The sequence below is a fragment of the Kwoniella dejecticola genome, chromosome 1 (genome assembly GCF_000512565.2).
Source record: "Kwoniella dejecticola CBS 10117 chromosome 1, complete sequence".
Lineage (NCBI taxonomy): Eukaryota > Fungi > Basidiomycota > Tremellomycetes > Tremellales > Cryptococcaceae > Kwoniella > Kwoniella dejecticola.
Window position 1 is genome coordinate 3,724,326 of NC_089301.1, and position 19,412 is coordinate 3,743,737.

At 48.2% G+C, this 19,412-nt stretch overlaps 7 protein-coding genes across 7 annotated transcripts; 3 read left to right on the forward strand and 4 right to left on the reverse strand.

Annotated features, from left to right (window-relative positions):
* Positions 1–423: 423 nt before the first annotated feature.
* On the reverse strand, positions 424–4,615 carry I303_101366 (leucine-tRNA ligase; the record flags this gene model as incomplete). The annotated part of the gene is made up of 10 exons (XM_018404735.1): positions 424–666; positions 782–1,340; positions 1,412–1,588; positions 1,657–2,274; positions 2,333–2,802; positions 2,858–3,116; positions 3,190–3,475; positions 3,707–4,061; positions 4,154–4,483; positions 4,559–4,615. The coding sequence occupies 10 exons, from the start codon at positions 4,613–4,615 to the stop codon at positions 424–426; spliced, it is 3,354 nt and encodes a 1,117-aa protein (XP_018267389.1).
* A 478-nt stretch (positions 4,616–5,093) lies between these two features.
* I303_101367 (uncharacterized protein) lies at positions 5,094–6,408 on the reverse strand (the record flags this gene model as incomplete). The annotated part of the gene is made up of 7 exons (XM_018404736.1): positions 5,094–5,187; positions 5,242–5,333; positions 5,396–5,464; positions 5,523–5,608; positions 5,669–5,795; positions 5,859–6,053; positions 6,118–6,408. 7 exons carry the CDS (start codon positions 6,406–6,408, stop codon positions 5,094–5,096), a joined length of 954 nt encoding a protein of 317 aa, XP_018267390.1.
* Positions 6,409–6,711: 303 nt separating this feature from the next.
* Positions 6,712–10,649, forward strand: I303_101368 (uncharacterized protein; the record flags this gene model as incomplete). Its single annotated transcript, XM_018404737.1, has 17 exons — positions 6,712–7,659; positions 7,723–7,820; positions 7,900–8,009; positions 8,134–8,349; positions 8,559–8,646; positions 8,717–8,729; positions 8,778–8,961; positions 9,022–9,143; positions 9,202–9,271; positions 9,342–9,519; positions 9,593–9,840; positions 9,903–10,007; positions 10,069–10,126; positions 10,190–10,222; positions 10,279–10,340; positions 10,417–10,518; positions 10,594–10,649. The coding sequence occupies 17 exons, from the start codon at positions 6,712–6,714 to the stop codon at positions 10,647–10,649; spliced, it is 2,691 nt and encodes an 896-aa protein (XP_018267391.1).
* Positions 10,650–11,560: 911 nt separating this feature from the next.
* Positions 11,561–12,942, reverse strand: I303_101369 (uncharacterized protein; the record flags this gene model as incomplete). The annotated part of the gene is made up of 7 exons (XM_018404738.1): positions 11,561–11,719; positions 11,830–11,885; positions 12,040–12,162; positions 12,289–12,427; positions 12,563–12,620; positions 12,684–12,771; positions 12,834–12,942. 7 exons carry the CDS (start codon positions 12,940–12,942, stop codon positions 11,561–11,563), a joined length of 732 nt encoding a protein of 243 aa, XP_018267392.1.
* A 1,675-nt stretch (positions 12,943–14,617) lies between these two features.
* Positions 14,618–15,877, forward strand: I303_101370 (uncharacterized protein; the record flags this gene model as incomplete). Its single annotated transcript, XM_018404739.1, has 6 exons — positions 14,618–14,681; positions 14,768–14,845; positions 14,925–15,106; positions 15,272–15,464; positions 15,605–15,743; positions 15,820–15,877. 6 exons carry the CDS (start codon positions 14,618–14,620, stop codon positions 15,875–15,877), a joined length of 714 nt encoding a protein of 237 aa, XP_018267393.1.
* A 290-nt stretch (positions 15,878–16,167) lies between these two features.
* I303_101371 (uncharacterized protein) lies at positions 16,168–17,510 on the reverse strand (the record flags this gene model as incomplete). The annotated part of the gene is made up of 8 exons (XM_018404740.1): positions 16,168–16,212; positions 16,289–16,383; positions 16,455–16,564; positions 16,657–16,967; positions 17,098–17,203; positions 17,289–17,311; positions 17,386–17,400; positions 17,490–17,510. 8 exons carry the CDS (start codon positions 17,508–17,510, stop codon positions 16,168–16,170), a joined length of 726 nt encoding a protein of 241 aa, XP_018267394.1.
* A 304-nt stretch (positions 17,511–17,814) lies between these two features.
* On the forward strand, positions 17,815–19,282 carry I303_101372 (uncharacterized protein; the record flags this gene model as incomplete). Its single annotated transcript, XM_018404741.1, has 3 exons — positions 17,815–17,949; positions 18,071–18,165; positions 18,307–19,282. The coding sequence occupies 3 exons, from the start codon at positions 17,815–17,817 to the stop codon at positions 19,280–19,282; spliced, it is 1,206 nt and encodes a 401-aa protein (XP_018267395.1).
* Between the last annotated feature and the right edge of the window lie 130 nt (positions 19,283–19,412).

Sequence of the window (19,412 nt, forward strand, 5' to 3'; positions counted from 1 at the left end):
GCAAAAAATTGAGGCAAAGTAATGCTGTCTGCGAATTAGATATAATAATTATGAAAGAAAGGAATATAGATACATAGATAATAATGGTACTTTAGCATATAATGAAGGAGTCGGATGGTCCTCTGTACTGTTCACCAGACTCGCGCACCAAGCCTATCTGTGTCACACCAACCCTCTCTCAACGATTGAATCTCATGATAACTGCAAAACAGATGCTCAGGTTGAGATGGGTGCGTGCGAGAGTATCGCCCGTCGCGTATGGAGCTCACAACTAGCAATGATATATGCATGAATTGTATGTGCAATCAGACAATCTACCTCTCACTCTACTCTGTATACTGAACCCTTCTGTCCTGTATCTGTGTTTGGATCTGCAGGATCACCTATATGTGCGAGTACGTAGATCAAACCCTCTTAGTCCACCTACTCATTCCAGAATTGTACTTCCGGAACACCAGGCTGAGAATTCTCAATTTTCACCGGATCATAATTCTCCTTGCCCGGTTCGTTGGCCAAGATCTCTCGAGCTTCAGCGACAGAGACAACGTCGACTTTGGTGAATTTCGCGGAAGCTTGGATGTACGGGATCAGGATTTTCAGAGTATGTAATTCGTCGAATGGTAAAGTACGTTCGAAAGCTGCCGATCCGTCCATTTGGACTTTTCTCTATTTTGGTGTAACAAATCCGAATGATAGTCAGCAGCAGTACGTGTCAAGTGTTCATTGAGTAACTCATCCCAGCCCAAACCCAAGCCAGGATTCAGAGTCAAAGCAAACCCACCTTGATTTGCTGAGCAAACGGCATCACCTTCTTATCTTTTATCAGGCCGCTCTCCGTGAAGAGCTTCTTCAACTTGGCATCGTCCACCTCTTTCCCATCATACGATTCCTTCACTATCGCAATCGCCTTTTCTTGCCATTCAGGGAATTTTTGCGCAACGTATATCCTAGTTTGTTTAGGTTTGTTCGAATCGTAAGTAGTCGTCGATTTCCCTTTACCCTTCTTTTTACCCAGAGTAGCTTCTGCTGATCGTAAAGAGTCTACTACCTGTTTCATGTAATCGCTTTGTTCCAGGATAGCCTTGTCTACAGGCTGAGAGACCTTGGGGAACTGAGCGTCTTGGATACTGGACGTCTCACCAAGGACGTTCTTCCAGATGTGTTGCGAGTAATGAGGGGTGAATGGAGTGATGAGTAGAGTATTATTTCGGATCCATGAGAATACCATGTCTCGGTGCATTCCTTGTCCGCCATTAGCAGGATCAGAGATTAATCTGTACCAGTTTCGTGCGTTTTCGAAATCATACAATCCTGACTTCAGAGCTGACTTGAATTCCATTCTGAAGAAAATCAACTCAATCAGCTTATACACTTGCGCGTCTGAGGGTATTTGTCCTTGAGATCAGCTTACTGGTCAAAGTAGCTGTAGGTCTGCTCGATAAGAGCATTCATTTCAGCTTGGAATCCTTTATCGAATTCGTTGAATTCGCCAGTTCGCAGCGTCGACTCGATCGATTTCATCTCTTCAGCCCAGAGACAAGCAGTGTGGAGTCGGAGGATAGCAGCATTGGCGACTGTCTCCTCAAAGCTGTGTCAAGATAAATAATCAGCAACACTTTCGTTACTAAAGAGACACAAATCACGAGATGGGCTCACTTTGCATCGGTGATATCATCACCCGCATCGGCGAGTGTCAATCTAGCGGCATCCGCACCGTACTTCTTGGTAGCTTCCTTCATGGTCAGGAAATTACCAGTCGACTTGGACATCTTCTTTCCGTTCAACATCAAGTGACCGTTGGTTCTCACTGCCCTAGGCCAGTGCTTCTCGGGGAACAGGGCGGCGTGGATGTAGATCCAGAAAGTCAAATGGTTGGGTATGAGGTCTTTACCGGAAGATCGGATGTCAAGCGGGTAGAAGTATGAGAAGTGGTACTTGAGTTGAGCGGCCTTTTCGGCTTCCACAGGTGAGTCGGCTGGAAGGGCACCAGATCCAAGAACGTATTCCCATACTTCGTCTGTCATCTGTTCAGGCTTGATACCCAGAGGTCCGGGGTTCTTACCGAACATGTCATCGTGCAGCAAGTTGGCGATAGTGTAGTATGACATGTAAATCGTGGAGTCGGAAAGAGACTCGACAAGCCATACAGGATCCCAAGGGAGTTTGGAACCTAATCCGTATGATCTGGCACAAGCCCACTTGTTGAGCCAGTTCAGGACTGCTTCGAATCCGTTTCGGGTTTCGGTCTGGTATGTATTCATTTGCTCAAGAAGCCTAGACATGGTATCAGTCGACTGCAATTCACGAAGCATACGGGGACTCGGAAACTCACTTGAACGCGGAAGCCTTCCAGCTGTCCTCTCCATAGTCGAGGTACCATTGGTCGACCAAAGCTACCACACACACGTCCGCAGATCGGGAGATGACCTCGCTCTCAGGCTCAGCGTAAGGAGTCGCAAGTCCAGCATCCATCATTTGTTGTCTGACTTTAGGCTTGGCATCTTGGACGGTTTCTCCCTTGAAGTCACCGATGACCATCACACCATTGTAGAACCCTTCTTTGTAAGTCAGGTCCTTAGCCTCGGCGAGCTTGTCCTTATCTCGTTGAGATTGAATCTTGAGCTCATTACAGAGGAATTCAGCGGCCATGTCACCGTATTTGGGGGTCTTGAGCACGGGGATAGGATCTATGGCCGCCCATTCGGGTTTGATCTTGTACATCTCAGCTTTCTTCCTCAGATCCATAAGTGTTCGGTAGTCGTCTGGCGAGTCGGATGGTACGGACGTGACTACTCCAGTTCCCTGCAGAACGCGTCAGCTGGCTTTTGACGCATGACTGTGTCACAACAAAGCTCACTTTTGTAGCGAGAACACCCTCCATTGGGAGGACGTAGACCTCCTTGGCAACACCGAAGGGAGGAGCTACCTTGGTACCGAGCAATTCGGACCCAACGACATCCGCCACCTTCGCTACTCGTCCGCTTTCACCTTCGAAGGTACCTTGGAAAGCCATATTTCGAGCGGCTCGTTCGGTAACCAAGAACAGCTCGTTGTGGGCTGACTCGAAAAGACCGTATTTCAGATTGGGACCGACGAAACAGTTTGTTTGACCGTACCTGGCAACAGGATGAAATGATGGTCAGACTCAGCGAATTGAGTCAAGCACTTATACGTTCAGGTCAGACTTACATGGTCTCGGGTCTGAGCGTGGCAGCTACCATCCATACTTTCTTTCCTCCGACAGCTTGCTTGATTTCGCTGCTGACTTCAGGTCCCCATTCCAGTACTTCCATCTTGACTGCCGTGTATTCTTGCGGGTTGACAGCTTCTCCAGATTGACGATCGTGGTCCATGCAAGGTTGACCATCTTTCGGCGAGTAGATCGTATATCGTTTACCGAATTTCACCTTACCCTGTTGGTAAAGCTTGTTCATCTGCCATCGAACGAATGAGTCGTAGTACGGGTTCGCGTCGGCTGGACAAGGTTCATCAGTTGCGTAAGCTTGGTTCTTCCATCTTTCATTTTCGGGTGAACACAATTTGCAGAGACATTGCTTGTTCACATTCGAACTTGCATTGATGATAATTTTCCCTTTTCCTGACTTCTTCTTATCTGGTGATGCAGGCGTAGGTGGATTCTGGCTCTCTCTATGACTGTGTGTATCTGGAAGAGACAAAGGATCAGGAGGAATATAATGATGCGTACTTGTTAAGAATTGTCTCCTCCAATCTACTCTTGCTCCCAGTCCTGATAGATCTTCTTTGGCGATAGGTGGGAAATAAGTCAACCAGTAATACGGGTCGGCGAATTTCTTCAGCTCGTCTCTTGGTACGCCGATCAATTCCAGAATTTGGAATTGATATGTCAGTCCAGTGGATTTAGCGTTCAGTTTTCCTTTCTTCCCTTTTGACGGGTCGGTAGATTCTAGGGACTTGGCCGGGAGAGCTGTCGTAGTAGGGACAGGCGGAGCGGGAGTAGCGTCATCTTCTACTTCTTCCGAGTAACCAGAGAAATCCTCTCCAAACATTTCCATCTCCCTTATCAATTTATCAGAAGCGGCCTATCCGAGATGATCAGATCTCATCAGCTCAAATCGGAAGGGGGAGTCTAGAAGAAACTATCATTATGGGTTGTCGATGCTTGATTACTCACCTTGATGGGCATACCAGTAGCATGATATCCTACAGGGAACAGTACCTTCTTCCCCCTCATACGTTCGAAACCAGCTGCGAACTCGATTTTACTGATGGTGAAAGCATGTCCTAAATGGAGGGAACCGTTCATGTACGCATAAGGGAAAGTACCGAACCATTTTGGGTATTTCTTCTGGAGCTCTTCCATGGATTGGCCGGATGAGAAGAAGTCGGCATAGGATTTGATGCCTTCAGGAAGCGGGGGTGGATTGGTCTCGAATGCTTGAGAGGCGGACCATGATTTTTGGGCATCAGACTCAAGAGCAATTAGATAATCTCTCTTATCCGTCTAAGAAGATAACCCCATATTGAATCAGCTAAAACACCGCCTACTGGGGATCAGAGGAAGCTGACACAGACACACCTTCTCCATGACCACCACGGAACCAGCTTTGGCATCGTGGTTGACGGTAGCTGCCATATTGCGTACCTGTCCCAGACAAATAACGGGTTTCTGAAGAGGTTGTTTGGTGATGAGAGATAAAGCGTTCGGGATGATTTGCCGAAAGCGTGAAATCTTGTTTGATGACGAGAGAGGAATACCGCTATCGCTATGTCCCTCGTCTTTTTATACACGAGTCGGTGGGATAGAAGGGACACGTATCGAGTCAAGTGGCGAGATGGAGTCGATGAAGAAAGGAGGATGACAATGATAGACAACCCTTTGTGGTTGTTGCAATGTCGGTTTCTGACTCGGTTATTCAGAAAAAGTTGGACAGTAGGTGTGCAACGGCGGTCAAAGCGGAGGCAGATGATAAGGAGAACAAACAATAACGTGATGTGGCATTCGGCAAATTACCATACCACTATGACCGGTATCATCTCACTCAAACACATCTCATGCATGCATATGCGTACCGAGGTGGATATATAAAGGCGGAGTAGCTATGCATGCCTCCCTACAGCTTCTTTCCTGGCTGTTGGAGGATCTTCACCCCTGATCTGCCTATATAACTAAAGCCACTCCATATAGTCGTGCCCGCGACAGTCCACCTGTACGGTGCCTGGTCAGCTGTGTCATATGCTCACGACGTGCAGCTGACTTACTGTAATGCTTGTAAAGGCCCAGCTATGGAGTATCCCAGTAAAGGCGAGACTGTCGTCAATCCCATAAGTAAAAGCTGTAGAGCAGTATTGATCTATGTATACAAATACCTTAGCTTCCTACACTCTTTGAAGGAAAATGGAAGTAGAAACCCACTTTACTGATTTGGGTAGGCTTCACCTCTGCCGAGGGTATTGATACATCAAAGTACCTCTTGAGCGTTCGCTAATCACAACCTATCAGCTATCCATATTGTAATTCTGAGGCAACGGCATTGACCTACTGGTTTAGGCAGCGAGATGAATCTGAAGTAAAACGCCGAGATTGATAATCCTAAATCTCTTCCGAAGATCAAAATTGCCAGAGGTACTACCATTGACCAATCCAGAACGCATTAGCAGCATCCTACTGATCAGGAGAAATACTCACAAGGCAATAAGCCTGACCATGCCAAAGTGCCCACTAAGGTAGTCATCAGAGCCTTATCCGCCGCGGGATCCAATATCGACCCTAAGACCGAACGCGAATTATATCTTCTAGCTAGCCATCCGTCCAGCTAAGCACAACGTGATTGGCATAAGTTCATTAGTTGCAATTCATATGATGGAGAGGAGCTCACCCAATCTGATAGTCCACTAGCAAACAGTATTCCAGTCGCCCAAGCGAAATCTCCATCCACGATTGTATAACCCAAAAATGGACATGCCAATATCCGTGCCAGAGTCAAGGCGTTAGGTATCGTATATGGCGATTCATGCAGTTCAACTTCGTCTGAGGCCGGTAAGGGTGGTATCGAAGTAGCTGGTTTCGGCTCCTACCAATGCATGAATGCACTGTCAGTATCATGCGGGACCCTGGGGTTGGTAAACTGAACATACGATTGAGGACGAAGCTGGAACATTAGGTTGATCTTTCGGTATCGGCTTTTCACTATAGTATCGCCTTGTTCCTACTCCAGACGTGAAAGGCGTATATCGTATCGCTATTCTGCCTGGAGAAGACAGAGGCAATTTCGACTGTCCGTCATGAGTAAGACAAGATAATTGTCTGGCGATATGATGACTCCGTATTCTGACCTGTACAATTTGCGATTGAAGTTGTAGAACGGCATGGCGATAAGGTACCTCTGTCGCCAGTGACAGGCATCGTGCATGGACCGAAGGGGTCATCTTGCGCTGTATCTTGTGGGCAGCTTGATATTGCAATAAATTCAAGGTGAGCTTCAGATTGCAGGTGGTGAATAACTAATTCGGCATTGAACAGGGTCTTTCGTCAACCTACAACGTCATATTACGTAAAAGACCATGCGTTGAATGATATGTAGAATGTCAACAAACATTTCTAGCTATGGTGACGCTTGGATCCACTTGTTGACTTTTTTACAATCTACTGGAAACCAACCTGCTCCTCGACGGCATCCCCTCCCTTCCCCTCTCTTTGCTCTCCATGACTTGACTTTACACCGATATAAGATGGAAGGCTATCAACTGCACCAAAACAGACCACCTCAACCTCAATATCAACAGCCTGTTCAATATCAACCCAGACACGCCGTGATTGACATGACTTCTCCTCCTCCTTCTGCTTCTCCTACACCTCTACCTCGGAATGAAAATCGACCCGATGAATTGCCCTCTTATATCCGACCGCGCCCCCTTCCAACCAACGGTCACACCATGAGTAACAATCATCACTCCCGACCATTAGTACCTTCCTCCACTACAAACCAGCTTCGAGATCCGTTGGATTTTGACAATTTCGGTTCTTCCCTTCCTCCCAAGCTTTCTAAAGGTTCAAAACCATCCTCAAGCTCTCGAAATGGGCAAGCTATATCAGGAGGTCAAAGCGCTTCAGGTCATCTGTACAGGAAGGTGATGGATCCGAATTATCACCCGAAACATTCGACTCCAAAGAGCTATCATAGCTATATCAAGCCCGCTACTCCCAATGCTTTCGAAGTACGACCGATCGCTCAGCCGAAACAGATATTCACGAAGCCTACTCATACTCAAGCTCAAACCCAGATACATGGAAATGACCAATGGCCAGTATGGGTTCAAAAGGGACATGCTAATCCCGTTCTGGTGCACAATAAACCCGTTCCCCCGCCCGTGACCAAGCACAAGTTACCTGCCGAGGAAGATGATACGCCGAGGGAAGAATTCAACATAGACGCGGTACCTATCAGCGCGGAGGATTATGAGCGATATAACGGAGACGCAGATAAGCACATGCAAGAACTCCTGAGCGGTGCGATCGGTGACGGAGAGGATGAGATGGGTGATGAAGGCGCGCAAGAAGGGCACGATATTATAGAAGGCTTCGCGGATGGGATCAAGTTGATGCCGCATCAAGTTCGCGGGGTGAGGTGGATGAGAGGTCGCGAATCGGGTAGAAAGTATGGGGGAATTCTAGCCGATGTAAGCTGATTGATGTGTATGATTGGATGTGACTTGATGAGACAGCTGACGGTTATCATACAGGATATGGGTCTGGGTAAGACTGTACAGGCTCTAGCTAGGATTGTGGAGGGCAAAGCTACCCCCGCTGAGAAGCGGTCCGGCTTCAAGGCCGGAACTCTGTGAGTGACACTGTCTTTTATCGAGCTCAGTATGATCCGATCTTTCTGCCCTTCGAGCCAAGCTCAATAGCGGTAATAGCATCATCGCGCCTCTCGCTGTCATGGAACAATGGGCCACCGAAGCCAAGACGAAGACGAAACCGGGAGTACTCAAGGTCACTACGCACCACGGCCCAAGCAGGACGAAGTGTGAGTAGTAATGCCCTGATTAGACTAGACCCGAAGCAAAGCACATTTCGACTCCTCACTCATTGTCCGCGTTAGACGTTTTGCAATGTGGAGAGCCACTGACAACCCGACTTTAACCAAACAGCTGGTAAGACTCTTGAAAAATTTGACGTCATCATCACAACGTTCCAAACGGTCGCATCAGAATTTGGGATGTATGAGACGGCAGCTCAGACACGCTTGGAGGAGCTCGACTCCGATTCTGATGTCGATACTGGTCGCAAGGGTGCAGGAAAAGCAAAGAAGGCTAAGAAGGCGGCTTGTCCTCTGTTTGACGTGAAATGGCTGAGGGTCGTTGTCGGTATGTTACCGCCGGTCCCCCTTGTCTCGCCAGTTGCTGGCTTTCATGTTCACCAAGTCTTTTCAACCCTCTCACCTCGGCTTGACCCTTGCGCGCTCCGTCCTTTCGCCACATTCTGCTCCTGGTTCCTCGTTATACGGCCCCATCACCCATAACACCGTGGCATCCCTCATATATGCTTGCGACTACGCGCTGATTTGGGCTTGCAGACGAGGCCCAAAACATCAAAAACAAAAATACGCGAGCAGCTAAAGCAGCAGTGGCGCTCAAAGCCAAGTACAGGTGGTGTCTGACAGGGTGAGTGTATAGCCCGGTCGCCTCGCACGAATGAAAGGTCGCTGATGAAGACCACACCTACTACACTCAGAACGCCGATTCAGGTGAGCCAGAACCATTCTTCTGCGGCACGATCGCTAATGCTTTCGCAGAATAACGTGGAAGAGCTGTATTCGTTGTTCAAATTTCTCCGGGCCAAACCGTTGGACGACTGGGACAACTTCCGGGACAGGATTTCGTCGCTGATCAAAGATGGTCGCACAAAGCTGGCCATGAAGCGATTACACGTCATCCTAAAGGCTATAATGTTGAGGAGGACTAAGGATGCCACAATAGGTAAATTCATGTTGCTCAACGTCCACGGAGGCTTGAGCTTATCCAAGCATATTTGAGTAGACGGCAAGAAGATCCTCAACCTTCCAGGCCGTACGGTCCAGGTGACGCCTTGCGAATTTGACGCCGACGAACGAGCCTTCTACGACGCGTTGGAGAAGAAGACGGCACTCACCTTCAGCAGAGTGAGCTTCTCATCGGAACACATAAGCCGAAAAGTCTGGCTGACAAGTGATCGAGCAGTTCGTGAAGAGCGGCACAGCAACGGCAAATTACACTTCTGTCTTGACGATGCTGTTGAGACTACGTCAAGGTAGGCCAGTCCTGAGTAACACGCCGTTTTGCGAGAGCCAGGTCGTACGAGCTGACCGATGCGTATCTAGCTTGTGTTCATCCTTCACTGGTCACTAAATCCCTAATTACGGACTCGGACGCGCTCAGTGGCGAAGCGCAAAGTCAGCCAAAAGAAGAGGAAAAGACAGATCAAGCAGATGAGCTTGCCGATCTTTTGGGCGGATTGGGCGTAGCGGGTGGCAAGACGTGTCAGATGTGCTTCGTCAAGTGCGTTCCTCGTACCCTATCTCGAATGACCTGCGTCATTGTGCATCATTTCTGACAATTTATGATCTTCCAGATTACAAGAACAAGCCTCGACTCATTGCGAGGCCTGTGCAGATATCGTCAGACAAGCAGAGAGCAAAGCTACCGATGACAGCGGTCTTCCGCCCGACTCCGCAAAGATCCGAATGTTGCTCAAGCTTCTGGCAGAAGTGGACGAAAGGTCGGGCCGCAAGGAAAAGACCATTGTGTTCTCGCAATTCACAAGTTTCTTAGATCTCATTGAGCCTTTCTTGAAGCGAGATGGGGTGAATTATGTCAGGTGTAAGCATGTCCAGTCTTGGGTAAGCGTGGATATCTCTTTAGCTGATGATGCTTTGATGTAGACGACGGGGCCATGCGAAATGATAAGCGACAAGAATCATTGGAACGAATCAAGAATCACCCGGAGACTAGAGTCATCTTGATATCCTTCAAAGCTGGAAGTACAGGTGAGCTGATCAATATATTTGCGTGAATCATTGAGCTCATTGTGATGATTGTCTCAAACAGGTCTTAACTTGACCTGCTGTAACAATGTGGTATTGATGGACTTATGGTGGAATCCTGCGTAAGCCCAGATTCAGCTAGGTAACCCAGAGCGGGTGCAGATCAGCTGATTTGTACTGTATAGACTGGAAGATCAAGCATTTGACAGGGCACATAGGTCAGCTGCCTGTTCGCTATGATCTGCGAAGCAATCAGCTGATATATGTGTTTCAGATTGGGCCAAAAGCGCGATGTCAACATCTTCAAATTGACCATCGAAGAGACGGTTGAAGATCGTAAGTCAAATTATCAATGCGATACTATGAATACATACTCGTTTGAGCTGACTTTGGCAATGTCGATGGTGATTAGGTATCCTCGCATTGCAGAATAATAAGAGAGAATTGGCTAGTGCTGCTCTGAGCGGTCAAGGTGCCAAGGGCGTTATGAAATTGACTATGAACGATATAATGAGTGAGTCCGCATTGAACCTACCGTATTAATGGAAGAATGGCAGAAGCTAATCAGTCATTTTTGATGCTTTCGTAGAACTGTTCCAACGCACGAGACATGATCCGGACGATGAAGATTCCGACTCTGATTAAGATCGAATGGCTCACTTACTACTTAGTATGATTTGATGAACGTTATGTGAACGCGTAAATAGACATCATCTCCTCCTCCACTTCATGATTCGTTCACGGTGCGACATACCGGTTGTACATAGCGGACCGTACCGTATATATCCATTTAGACTGTTTAGAATATCACGATGTCACGATGTCACGATCATACGATGTTAATGAATCAAGAAGCGTTCGCGTGTTTGATGTGAGGAAGCAATACTATATGCTTATTTATAGCTCAGGCCCCCTCCTCCCCCTCCAGCCTCCCTCCTCCCTCCGCCCCCCGACCTGCGACCTACTACTTCCGACCCGATTCACCCTTGTTTCGCATACCCTTCCACCTCCATGCCTCTGCTCGACGGCTCTCCCCGTCCTCATCTTGAGGATTTACCTAATCTTTTCCGGACAACTCGGCTTCTCTCTCTGCACATAGCCGTCTTCTGAGAGCCCGCCTTCCTCCTTCCGTCCTATTTCCAATGCATCCGTCTCGTCCCTCTTCGCCTTACTTCGGCCCTGTCTTGCCACGATGCAAGCTATCAAATTTGTCCTCATTTTGCAACGTAGACAGGACATTTCCGGACAACGCACGACGCAGGCTGGAGACGAAGCCTTTCCTCGTGGCGTGATATACATGACAGACCAAAATAGGTGTGGAGCGTGATGAAATATGGGCTGCGCCTCTTGATTTGACTAATGGATTGTGACGATTCGCACCAGGACAAAGATCGTTTTCATGCTCACTGACTTATTCATGCTTCCACGGAAATAATGCATTCAACGAAGAGTGCGGCAAGACGGTCGACTCCACAGCGGAAAGCCTTGTATTCTACAATATTGGACGGGAATATTCTGACGTGACTGAGCTTCTTGTGGCATCAAGTATGAGCCTATCACAACGATGGCTCGGGAAAGGCTAATCTCTTCTTGAGTTTCGCCTGATTATTCCTGATCCTTGGATGCTCGTTCCTTCGTCTGTCGGTGTATGTGACAGTGCACAGGGTCGGACAGTCCGGGAACCCATTGAGAGATGAATGGTACAACGTTCCAGCCTGTTACAGGGCAAAGCACCCAGACCACATCCAGTTCAGGACACAGCACGTCAGCCGCAAACTATATACGTGACCCTGTCGAAGGTGTATCACAGGATATAGGGACTCACATCGTTGTAGTAGCAAATAGCGTAGGTGCTGGCACCGTAATCTCTATAGCTGCATGCTATACGCAAACGAGCACAATCACAGCCAGTAATGTAACGTCAGCGAACCTCGCGTCGCCCGAACGAGACTTGCCAACGAAGGACTACCATAGCGTAGCATGCCACCCTGTACAGTACAGTACACTACAGAACTGAGCTCGACTTGACACTCACCATACGAGACTACGTCCCCGTAGATGGTACTTTGATACGCCCCGCGATACACGTTGGTCTGATCGGTATCGTGCACAGTACCTGCGTTATCTCTGTTGCTCTCCGAACATCTGAACAAGGGACCTGCGTAAGACTGACCAGTCAATGGTCCGTTTCAATGTATGAATTCATCGAGTCTGCCCTGAAGCATTAATCGAGAACAAGGCAGGCGAAAGCAACTGAGTTGGAAGTGGAATTGACAAGACGCACGGTCAAACTTGGTATCTCTCTTCTTCATCCCTGGAGCGGGACTCGATTGTGGGCTCGGTGTACCTCGGAAGTTGTAGTTCCGACAATTGGCGGAATTGTCACTTCGAGGATGGAAATCCAACACGCCATCGTCTACCGTCTGCATAGCATTTTTATCATCAGGAGAAGATTTTCAAGCCCAGCCCAAGTCAGCATTCATTTTGGGTAAGACATATTTCTGTGGGTGTGTCCGAAGGACTGTTATGAGACGCCAGATAGTCGAAAATCAACTTACACCTGCGGCTTGGTAATTACATTCATAATTATATCCACTGCCAGAAGGGTTCGGATACCTATGGGCACACAGCATTAGACTACTCCTCTCATTCGCGTTACATTGAGTGAGCATGACTCACAAGCACTGGAGCTGGATCAGACTTATAGAGCTGAGCGCTAAGATCTCAACTCCGATCAGACTTTCCCCGTGGGCGCTGGTATCTGGACCTATGTTTCATCGACAAACATCAGCAAGGTCACCAAACATGTGTCAAGCTACTGCAACGCACATCCGTGGAAGTTTTCCGCAGGTGCCCCTGGAGTTGCGCCACAAACCGGCGCGACCGCAGCCGTTGACAATTTGAGGAAAAGTAAGACGGCTGTGGCAGTCAGAAACATGTTGGGCCCTGAGCGTTGAGGGTTGAGCGTTGTTTGTGTGCGGTCAGGTCAGGTCAAAATAGTGTCCGTTTAATTTGGTTTTGTGTAAGTCGATTGACAACCAGCAATTAAGGGATGTTATCATTCAGCGAGGACGGGAAGCATCCTGCTCCACAACGTCTTCTATATGTAGCTCGTCATTCGTGAGGTATAGGAGGTTGAGCGATCGACACATGAGTGACTGCCACGGAATCTTTGCCTTGTTCAGCCCAGCATGGCCAGACGAGCAGACGGCCAAACGCCCGCGCGGGAGTGCTTGAAGCGTCGTGCGAATTGCGAACAAGGAAATACTCTTTGCAGAGCTGCAGTGTCCATGTGCAAATATATGTAGCATAGAGTCCAAGCTGGTGTGGCTCGATGCGAAGTACAGATCTTTTGACTCGGCTGATCGCCCAGACTGAGATACAATTCTCGTGGGTTCGCCACTCGCGTCCGTACAGTAGCAGCTCAGTTGTATTGAGAATAATATGACTGTCTCTATGCATCCACCAGAAAAGAGATGTGGAGGGGGAACAACCGAAACTTGCCTGTATTTATTGGTTCTTCAAGGGCCGTAGACCCACCCATACTCAGCAATACAGGAGGTTCATGCCAGAAAGGTCTATGTGAGGCTCAGCGAGCCGAGAGAGTTCGGAGATGACCTGTAGTATTAATCGTCTTGAGAGCAGCAGTGAAATTGTCCATTGCAAGTATAATCATAGCGAAAGTAAAAATACGGGAAATTGTAATTTCGACCGAGACATAAAGCCCAAAATAACTATCGAACTTCAGATAGCCTCATCTGCGCAAAACACTGAGTCACTAGTCCCTTCCAGTCTGTGTTGAGGAATCGCTCGGTCCCCACTGGCAGTTGCTTACTTTGATGGTTCGGGTGACCGAAAATGACAAAGTAGTCCCTCAAAGGCATGTCCCGCTTGAAAGTCATGAAGCGGAACACAGATCTCACAGCGAAAGCTATGGTCCTGCTCCGGGATGAGCTTTGAACACTGATCCGAATGCAAAGGGTGACGCAACAGTAACGGTGATTTCAGGAGCCTGTGACCTTTCAGATTACGACCTTTTTAGAAGCATCGGATTCGCGGTAAAAAGCCTTCGCCAAATTTCTACGTTGGAGAGCATGCATCTCAGGAGGTAAACATACAGCTCACCATTTAATCTGCCAAATCACGTATTGTTCACTTAATTCGGATATTTCACTGATCTATCTTGTGTTCCCTGGCGAAAGCCGCTTCTTTGACTCCCCTCTACGAGCAGAAATTCAGCATTCGGTAGAATGCGAGAACACAGAGAGGGAGAGACAGCTGGTCTATAGATGTGAAGTCGTTTTCGAAAGCTGCTCCGATCATCAAGCATCACACAACAAGCAGAGAGCCTCATAGATCGATGATTGGGCAAAGCACTCGAATTCTTGTCAATTGGCCATGGTCTAAATGAGTCTTTCAATTTAACAGATTAGCAGATTCCGCTCTCGTACTCGTAAGTTCCGAAGTTATCAGCGAATCCCAAAAAGATAATAACGTTATGGAAAACGTTTGTCACATACATATACATATCCTATTGAGTAGTAGCTCACTTATACTTGTGCTGTTCCCTTGTGATCGAGTGGTTGAGCTTATTGTTTCGTCTGACAAATACCATGAGCGGAATCAAGACTGCCGATGTACGAGCGTTGCTCTTTGACATGGACGGGACGTTGCTCGGTATGTCGACTCAATTTAAGCCATGCCCATGCTCCTTCCGAATTCGTCTGTCTGCGAATCATCATCTGATTGAACCGTTCTGATAGATTCCACTCCTGCTGTGAATGCGACTTGGGCATATTTCGCTCGGGAATACGACTTGGATTTGCATGAAGTCCTGAGGAGTGAGCGTCCATCTGTCGTTATAGCATGACACGCTGAGAGGTGAAGACTGATTTGATGTACTGCACGCGTTATGTTCAGCTTCACATGGAGTGCGGACGATAGATAACATGAAGAACTGGTGCGGTATCACGGATCCCGTAGAACTTCGAGACGCCGTAGAGTTATTTGAGGGGATGATAGTCAAAGAAGCTCAGGAATTACAGGCCGCCGGGAAAGATGGGTTGATAGCTTTACCCAATGTCTTGGATCTATTGAATAAAGTGAGTAAGAACGATCCTTTCTCCTCACATATGCGACCTCAACGATACTTCACCTTCGACTTTCTACGACTCCTTCCCATCCTGTACTTCCCCCTCTCAGTGTCCGTATCTGCGTCTGCTTTGTTCTAAACACCAAACACTAAACCGCTTTTCGTTGCACTGCAGCTCAACACCTCTCAAATACCAGTCTGGGCAATAGTCACCTCCGCTACCAACACCTACGCCTCCGCAGCACTACCTACCGCCGGTATACCGCAGACGCCAAGACTGATAACCGCAGACGACGTCACGATGGGTAAACCCCATCCGGAGCCTTACTTGGCAGGCGCCAAAGCCCTCGATGTGGATGTGAAGGATTGTAAGTCCAAGTCCAACTTTCGATTATCTCGATGACCAACAATCCCAGTACCCAGTACCTGGTCAAGTTTATTTCAATATGTTTTCAATCCGAATGCGCTTGCACGCTTGAACGCTTACGCCAGTCATGTTTTGCCGTAGGTATCGTCGTGGAAGACGCGCCGTCGGGAGTCAGATCAGGTGTCGCTTCAGGAGCTAAAGTACTAGCTACATGTACTTCGCATATGAGGGAACAGCTGCAAGGGTTGGGCGCTGAGTGGATAGTGACGGATCTGTCAAAGTGAGTCGCTCGCATAATGACCTTCCAAAAGTCGGGACCAACAAAGTTGTAAGTACTGATGAATGATGATTTATAGGGTGTCCCTGGAGGTGCAAGATGGTAGAGTACAGCTCAAAATCGATGAGAGCCCGTAACTTATAGGTTCTCTCCGATTCGTATTCTAAATGCCATATACAGTCACACCCGGAATAGACGGTCAACAAGAATGCATAGTCTCCAGCATAGTATATCTACATGTATGGGATACATAGGGTATCTGCTACATATCGGATTCTGTGGGTATATCCGCAGCGTAGAACAATTTGTCACGACTACACACCATTGTTCAACAATTTGTTGAAGGCGCACGCTTCAGAGACTCAATCGGAACAACTGATGTCTTCAGATAACTCAACGCGCCCTGTCCCGCTTCACAGTCCAGCGCCTAGCTCATACTTCCTAGAACCTTGAATGCGAGGGCCTTCAGTATCTATGCGGGCATCAAATCAGCTTTTGCTTCTGCTTCGCGATGCTGATAGTGAGCTTGAGCCAAAGATGCGACTCACTTCTGCTTTCTGTCCAGCTCCTAGCTCCCTGAACACCTCGCCTACTGCCCGTCCTTTGGCATCCCTTATCGCGCCTAGCCTATTTCCAGCGAATCCTATCAAGCGAAATGTGTGATTCAGCTATTATCGCTCCATTCGGTGACAGAGAATACCGAAGCTGACTCACCTCCCGCGACCGCACCAGGCACGTTGGCTACTATATACCCTATCGCAGCGCCTGAAGCACCTCCGACCCAGGACCACCACGGTCGAACATGCGCTACTTCAGGCGCGAGCCTAGTAAATCCCCCCTCAATTTCATCAGCTGAGATAGGTAGTCGACGTTACATCCAGCTGAAGAGGTTATGTATATCTGGGACCTTACTCACATCTCTTCGAAAACATCTCCGAAGACTCCATGAGCATCAGGTCTAGTCCTTCCCCCTGCTCCTGCTGACGAAGATGCAGAGGCTTTCTCACTCGGACCCGCGTTAGGTGCACCGGTACCAGTGCCCGTTCCAGTGGCATTCTGGAAGAACTGAGCGAAGTTTTCGAAGAAGTTGCCGGACGCTTGTTCTTGCTCGAACTCTGAGGACGTGTCATCTGTGAATGCTGAGCTCGGGCGAGAGTTGAAGAGGGCATCGTACTCTGCCCGACGAGACGGGTCAGAGAGCACGTAATATGCGTCGGACACTATTTGCTGTGTGTCACCAAATGAACGGACCAGCCCGGATCAATTAGTTAGTATGTCTATCCCCCGCGCAGCCAGGAGAAGAGGAAGTGCGGGTGGAATGAATGCACCCGATCGAGGCATGGAACATGAAGCTTACGAATCTCTCGGTAGCTCTTCGACGCTCTTGAGGAGTAGCATTGCGCGGTAGTCTATCGGGATGAGTCTTGAGCGATTCTCGCTTATAGGCTTGTCGAATCTCGTCTCTACAGAAACAGAATGAGTAGGTGCGCATCAGTGTATCGTACCACGCCAAAGGGCAACACTAAGCAGCAGATGATCAAAGCTTACGCGGTAGCTTTTGGCGAGACATTCTGTGAGGATTGCGATACTGCTACGTGAGCTTCCTGAGTGGGGAGAAGGGTAGGGTCACGATAATACAACTCACAAGGATGGAATAATACTGCACGAGTGGGGGTGAAAGCGCAATATCGTTGATCAGCTGAGTATGCATCATGCGTATGGCGAGAAGGCATTACAGAGCTGACTTACTTGTGGTAGTGATGAAGCCATCTTGCTTAGCTCCCCTCGGTTCTAGGGGATCGTTGAAAATGCTCAGATATGTGTAGAGAAGAGTAATCTGAGATGGTGGATGGTAAGATGGTAGATGGGGAATGTTGTTGTCGTTGCTGGAGGACCATTGTCTGATGACGTAGGGTGGCAAAATGGAGATTGAAGGGATCTCCGCGGGAATCAGTAACCAAAAGTCAAGGACACTCGCAGAGCATCTAAAATCAATCGAGATTGTCAAGTGAAGAATCAGCTGGAAGAGACGAGCTATCAAGGACGGCATAGACCCGATTGACAAACTTACAAGATGTCCGGCGACGAAGATATGGCTCTCACACCAATTTCCGGCACTGTCGAGCTATCTTTCGACACTAGGAACGGAGGCGCATGGGACGATCGAGAGTTGATCAAGGCAAGCGAAGCAGCTATGCAGGAGTTTCATGTGAGTGCGAGTCTACCGCTTAGTTCCCGCCAGAAATCGAAAGACTCCTTCCTTGTCCGCATCCGGAGTCGAGACAGTTCCGAGAGCAAAAAGAGCTGATGTTGACCTTGTACGCGCACAGGTACATCACCCAGGACCCGGATCATGGTTGGACAAAGCTACTGCTGCCTTAGCTGCGGGACATAAATTGCCCGGAGCAGATGATTACGGTACATCGTGAGTCGGGTCTATCTATTTAGCATTCTTCCTCCACTTGTCTAGTCTTATTCCAACGCCCGTCTGATAATCTCCAACAACACTCTACCTCACTGTGAATAGGGGTTCAAGCTAAAGCACATTCATACGGTGTGATATTAGCTGGTATTCCGCTTCTCTACCGCAACCAGGAGCCGACAAGGGAGCCTCCTCTTCTTCTGCACCGGCACAAGCTCAATCAAACACTCAAGCAGTGAACAAAAATCGAAATCAAGACAGCAATAAACGACGGCGGATTAAGAAAACCAACGGGAACATCCCAAATATCGACGGGAATATGACCAACCCATATGCTCCTTCAACTTCAACTTCGACCAAGAGGGACAGAAGATCTTCACCGAAATATCAACCTGGTTCACCGGGCGATCGACCGATCGATCTTCCGATCGATCTTGGTCCACTAGATACCTCCGACGAAGAGGACGACGAGTACGAATACGAGAATAACAAAAACGACAATGATGATTCCTCCGAAGCAGAAGAAGAAGAAGAAGAAGAAGAAGAAGAAGAGTATGACGACGATGCCGAGTGGGATTTACATGATTATTCCCGAACCCGTAATCGAAATCCCGATCAAGGATACTCTCAAAATCACAATACTGGCAATGGTGGATATAGTCAAGGAAATGGATACGATCAGTTATTCCCATCATTAGGGGTATACCCTCCAGGGGGGATCAACAGAGAAGAAGCCTTGGGATACGCCATAACGGCGCAGTATTGGGCTGGATATTGGATGGGTGTTGCTCAATCAAGTTCAAGCTCTGCCTCAACCTCGAGCCCAAGGTCTGCTGTTCAACCGCAACCGCAATCGCAAATACCAGTACAACAGCAAAATCATATCGACGGGTCTCGTCAGCATGGACAGGCGGACAAGAGAAGTAGGCGGAAGAGGAGACAAGTCGACTTTGCCAATGGCCATATGAATGGCGAAGCAGAAGCACAAGGGGATCGCAATCTCATTGGACCTACTATACCTAGTATGAACGGTGGGGATGGTCATGCTGCCGGGAGTGCCAGTAATATACGGATTACGAGGAAACGATTTGATAGACCCCCCATCGAGCTCAGAAGGTAGATCGGATTGTTCATTCATATTATAGTCAAAGGTCATATATCCTCCTATTTCGCTCAATTCAATCAGCAGTAGGCAGTCGTCCTGCACCAGCATTGCGAATATTACATTGTCTTAGCTGATGCAGATGTAA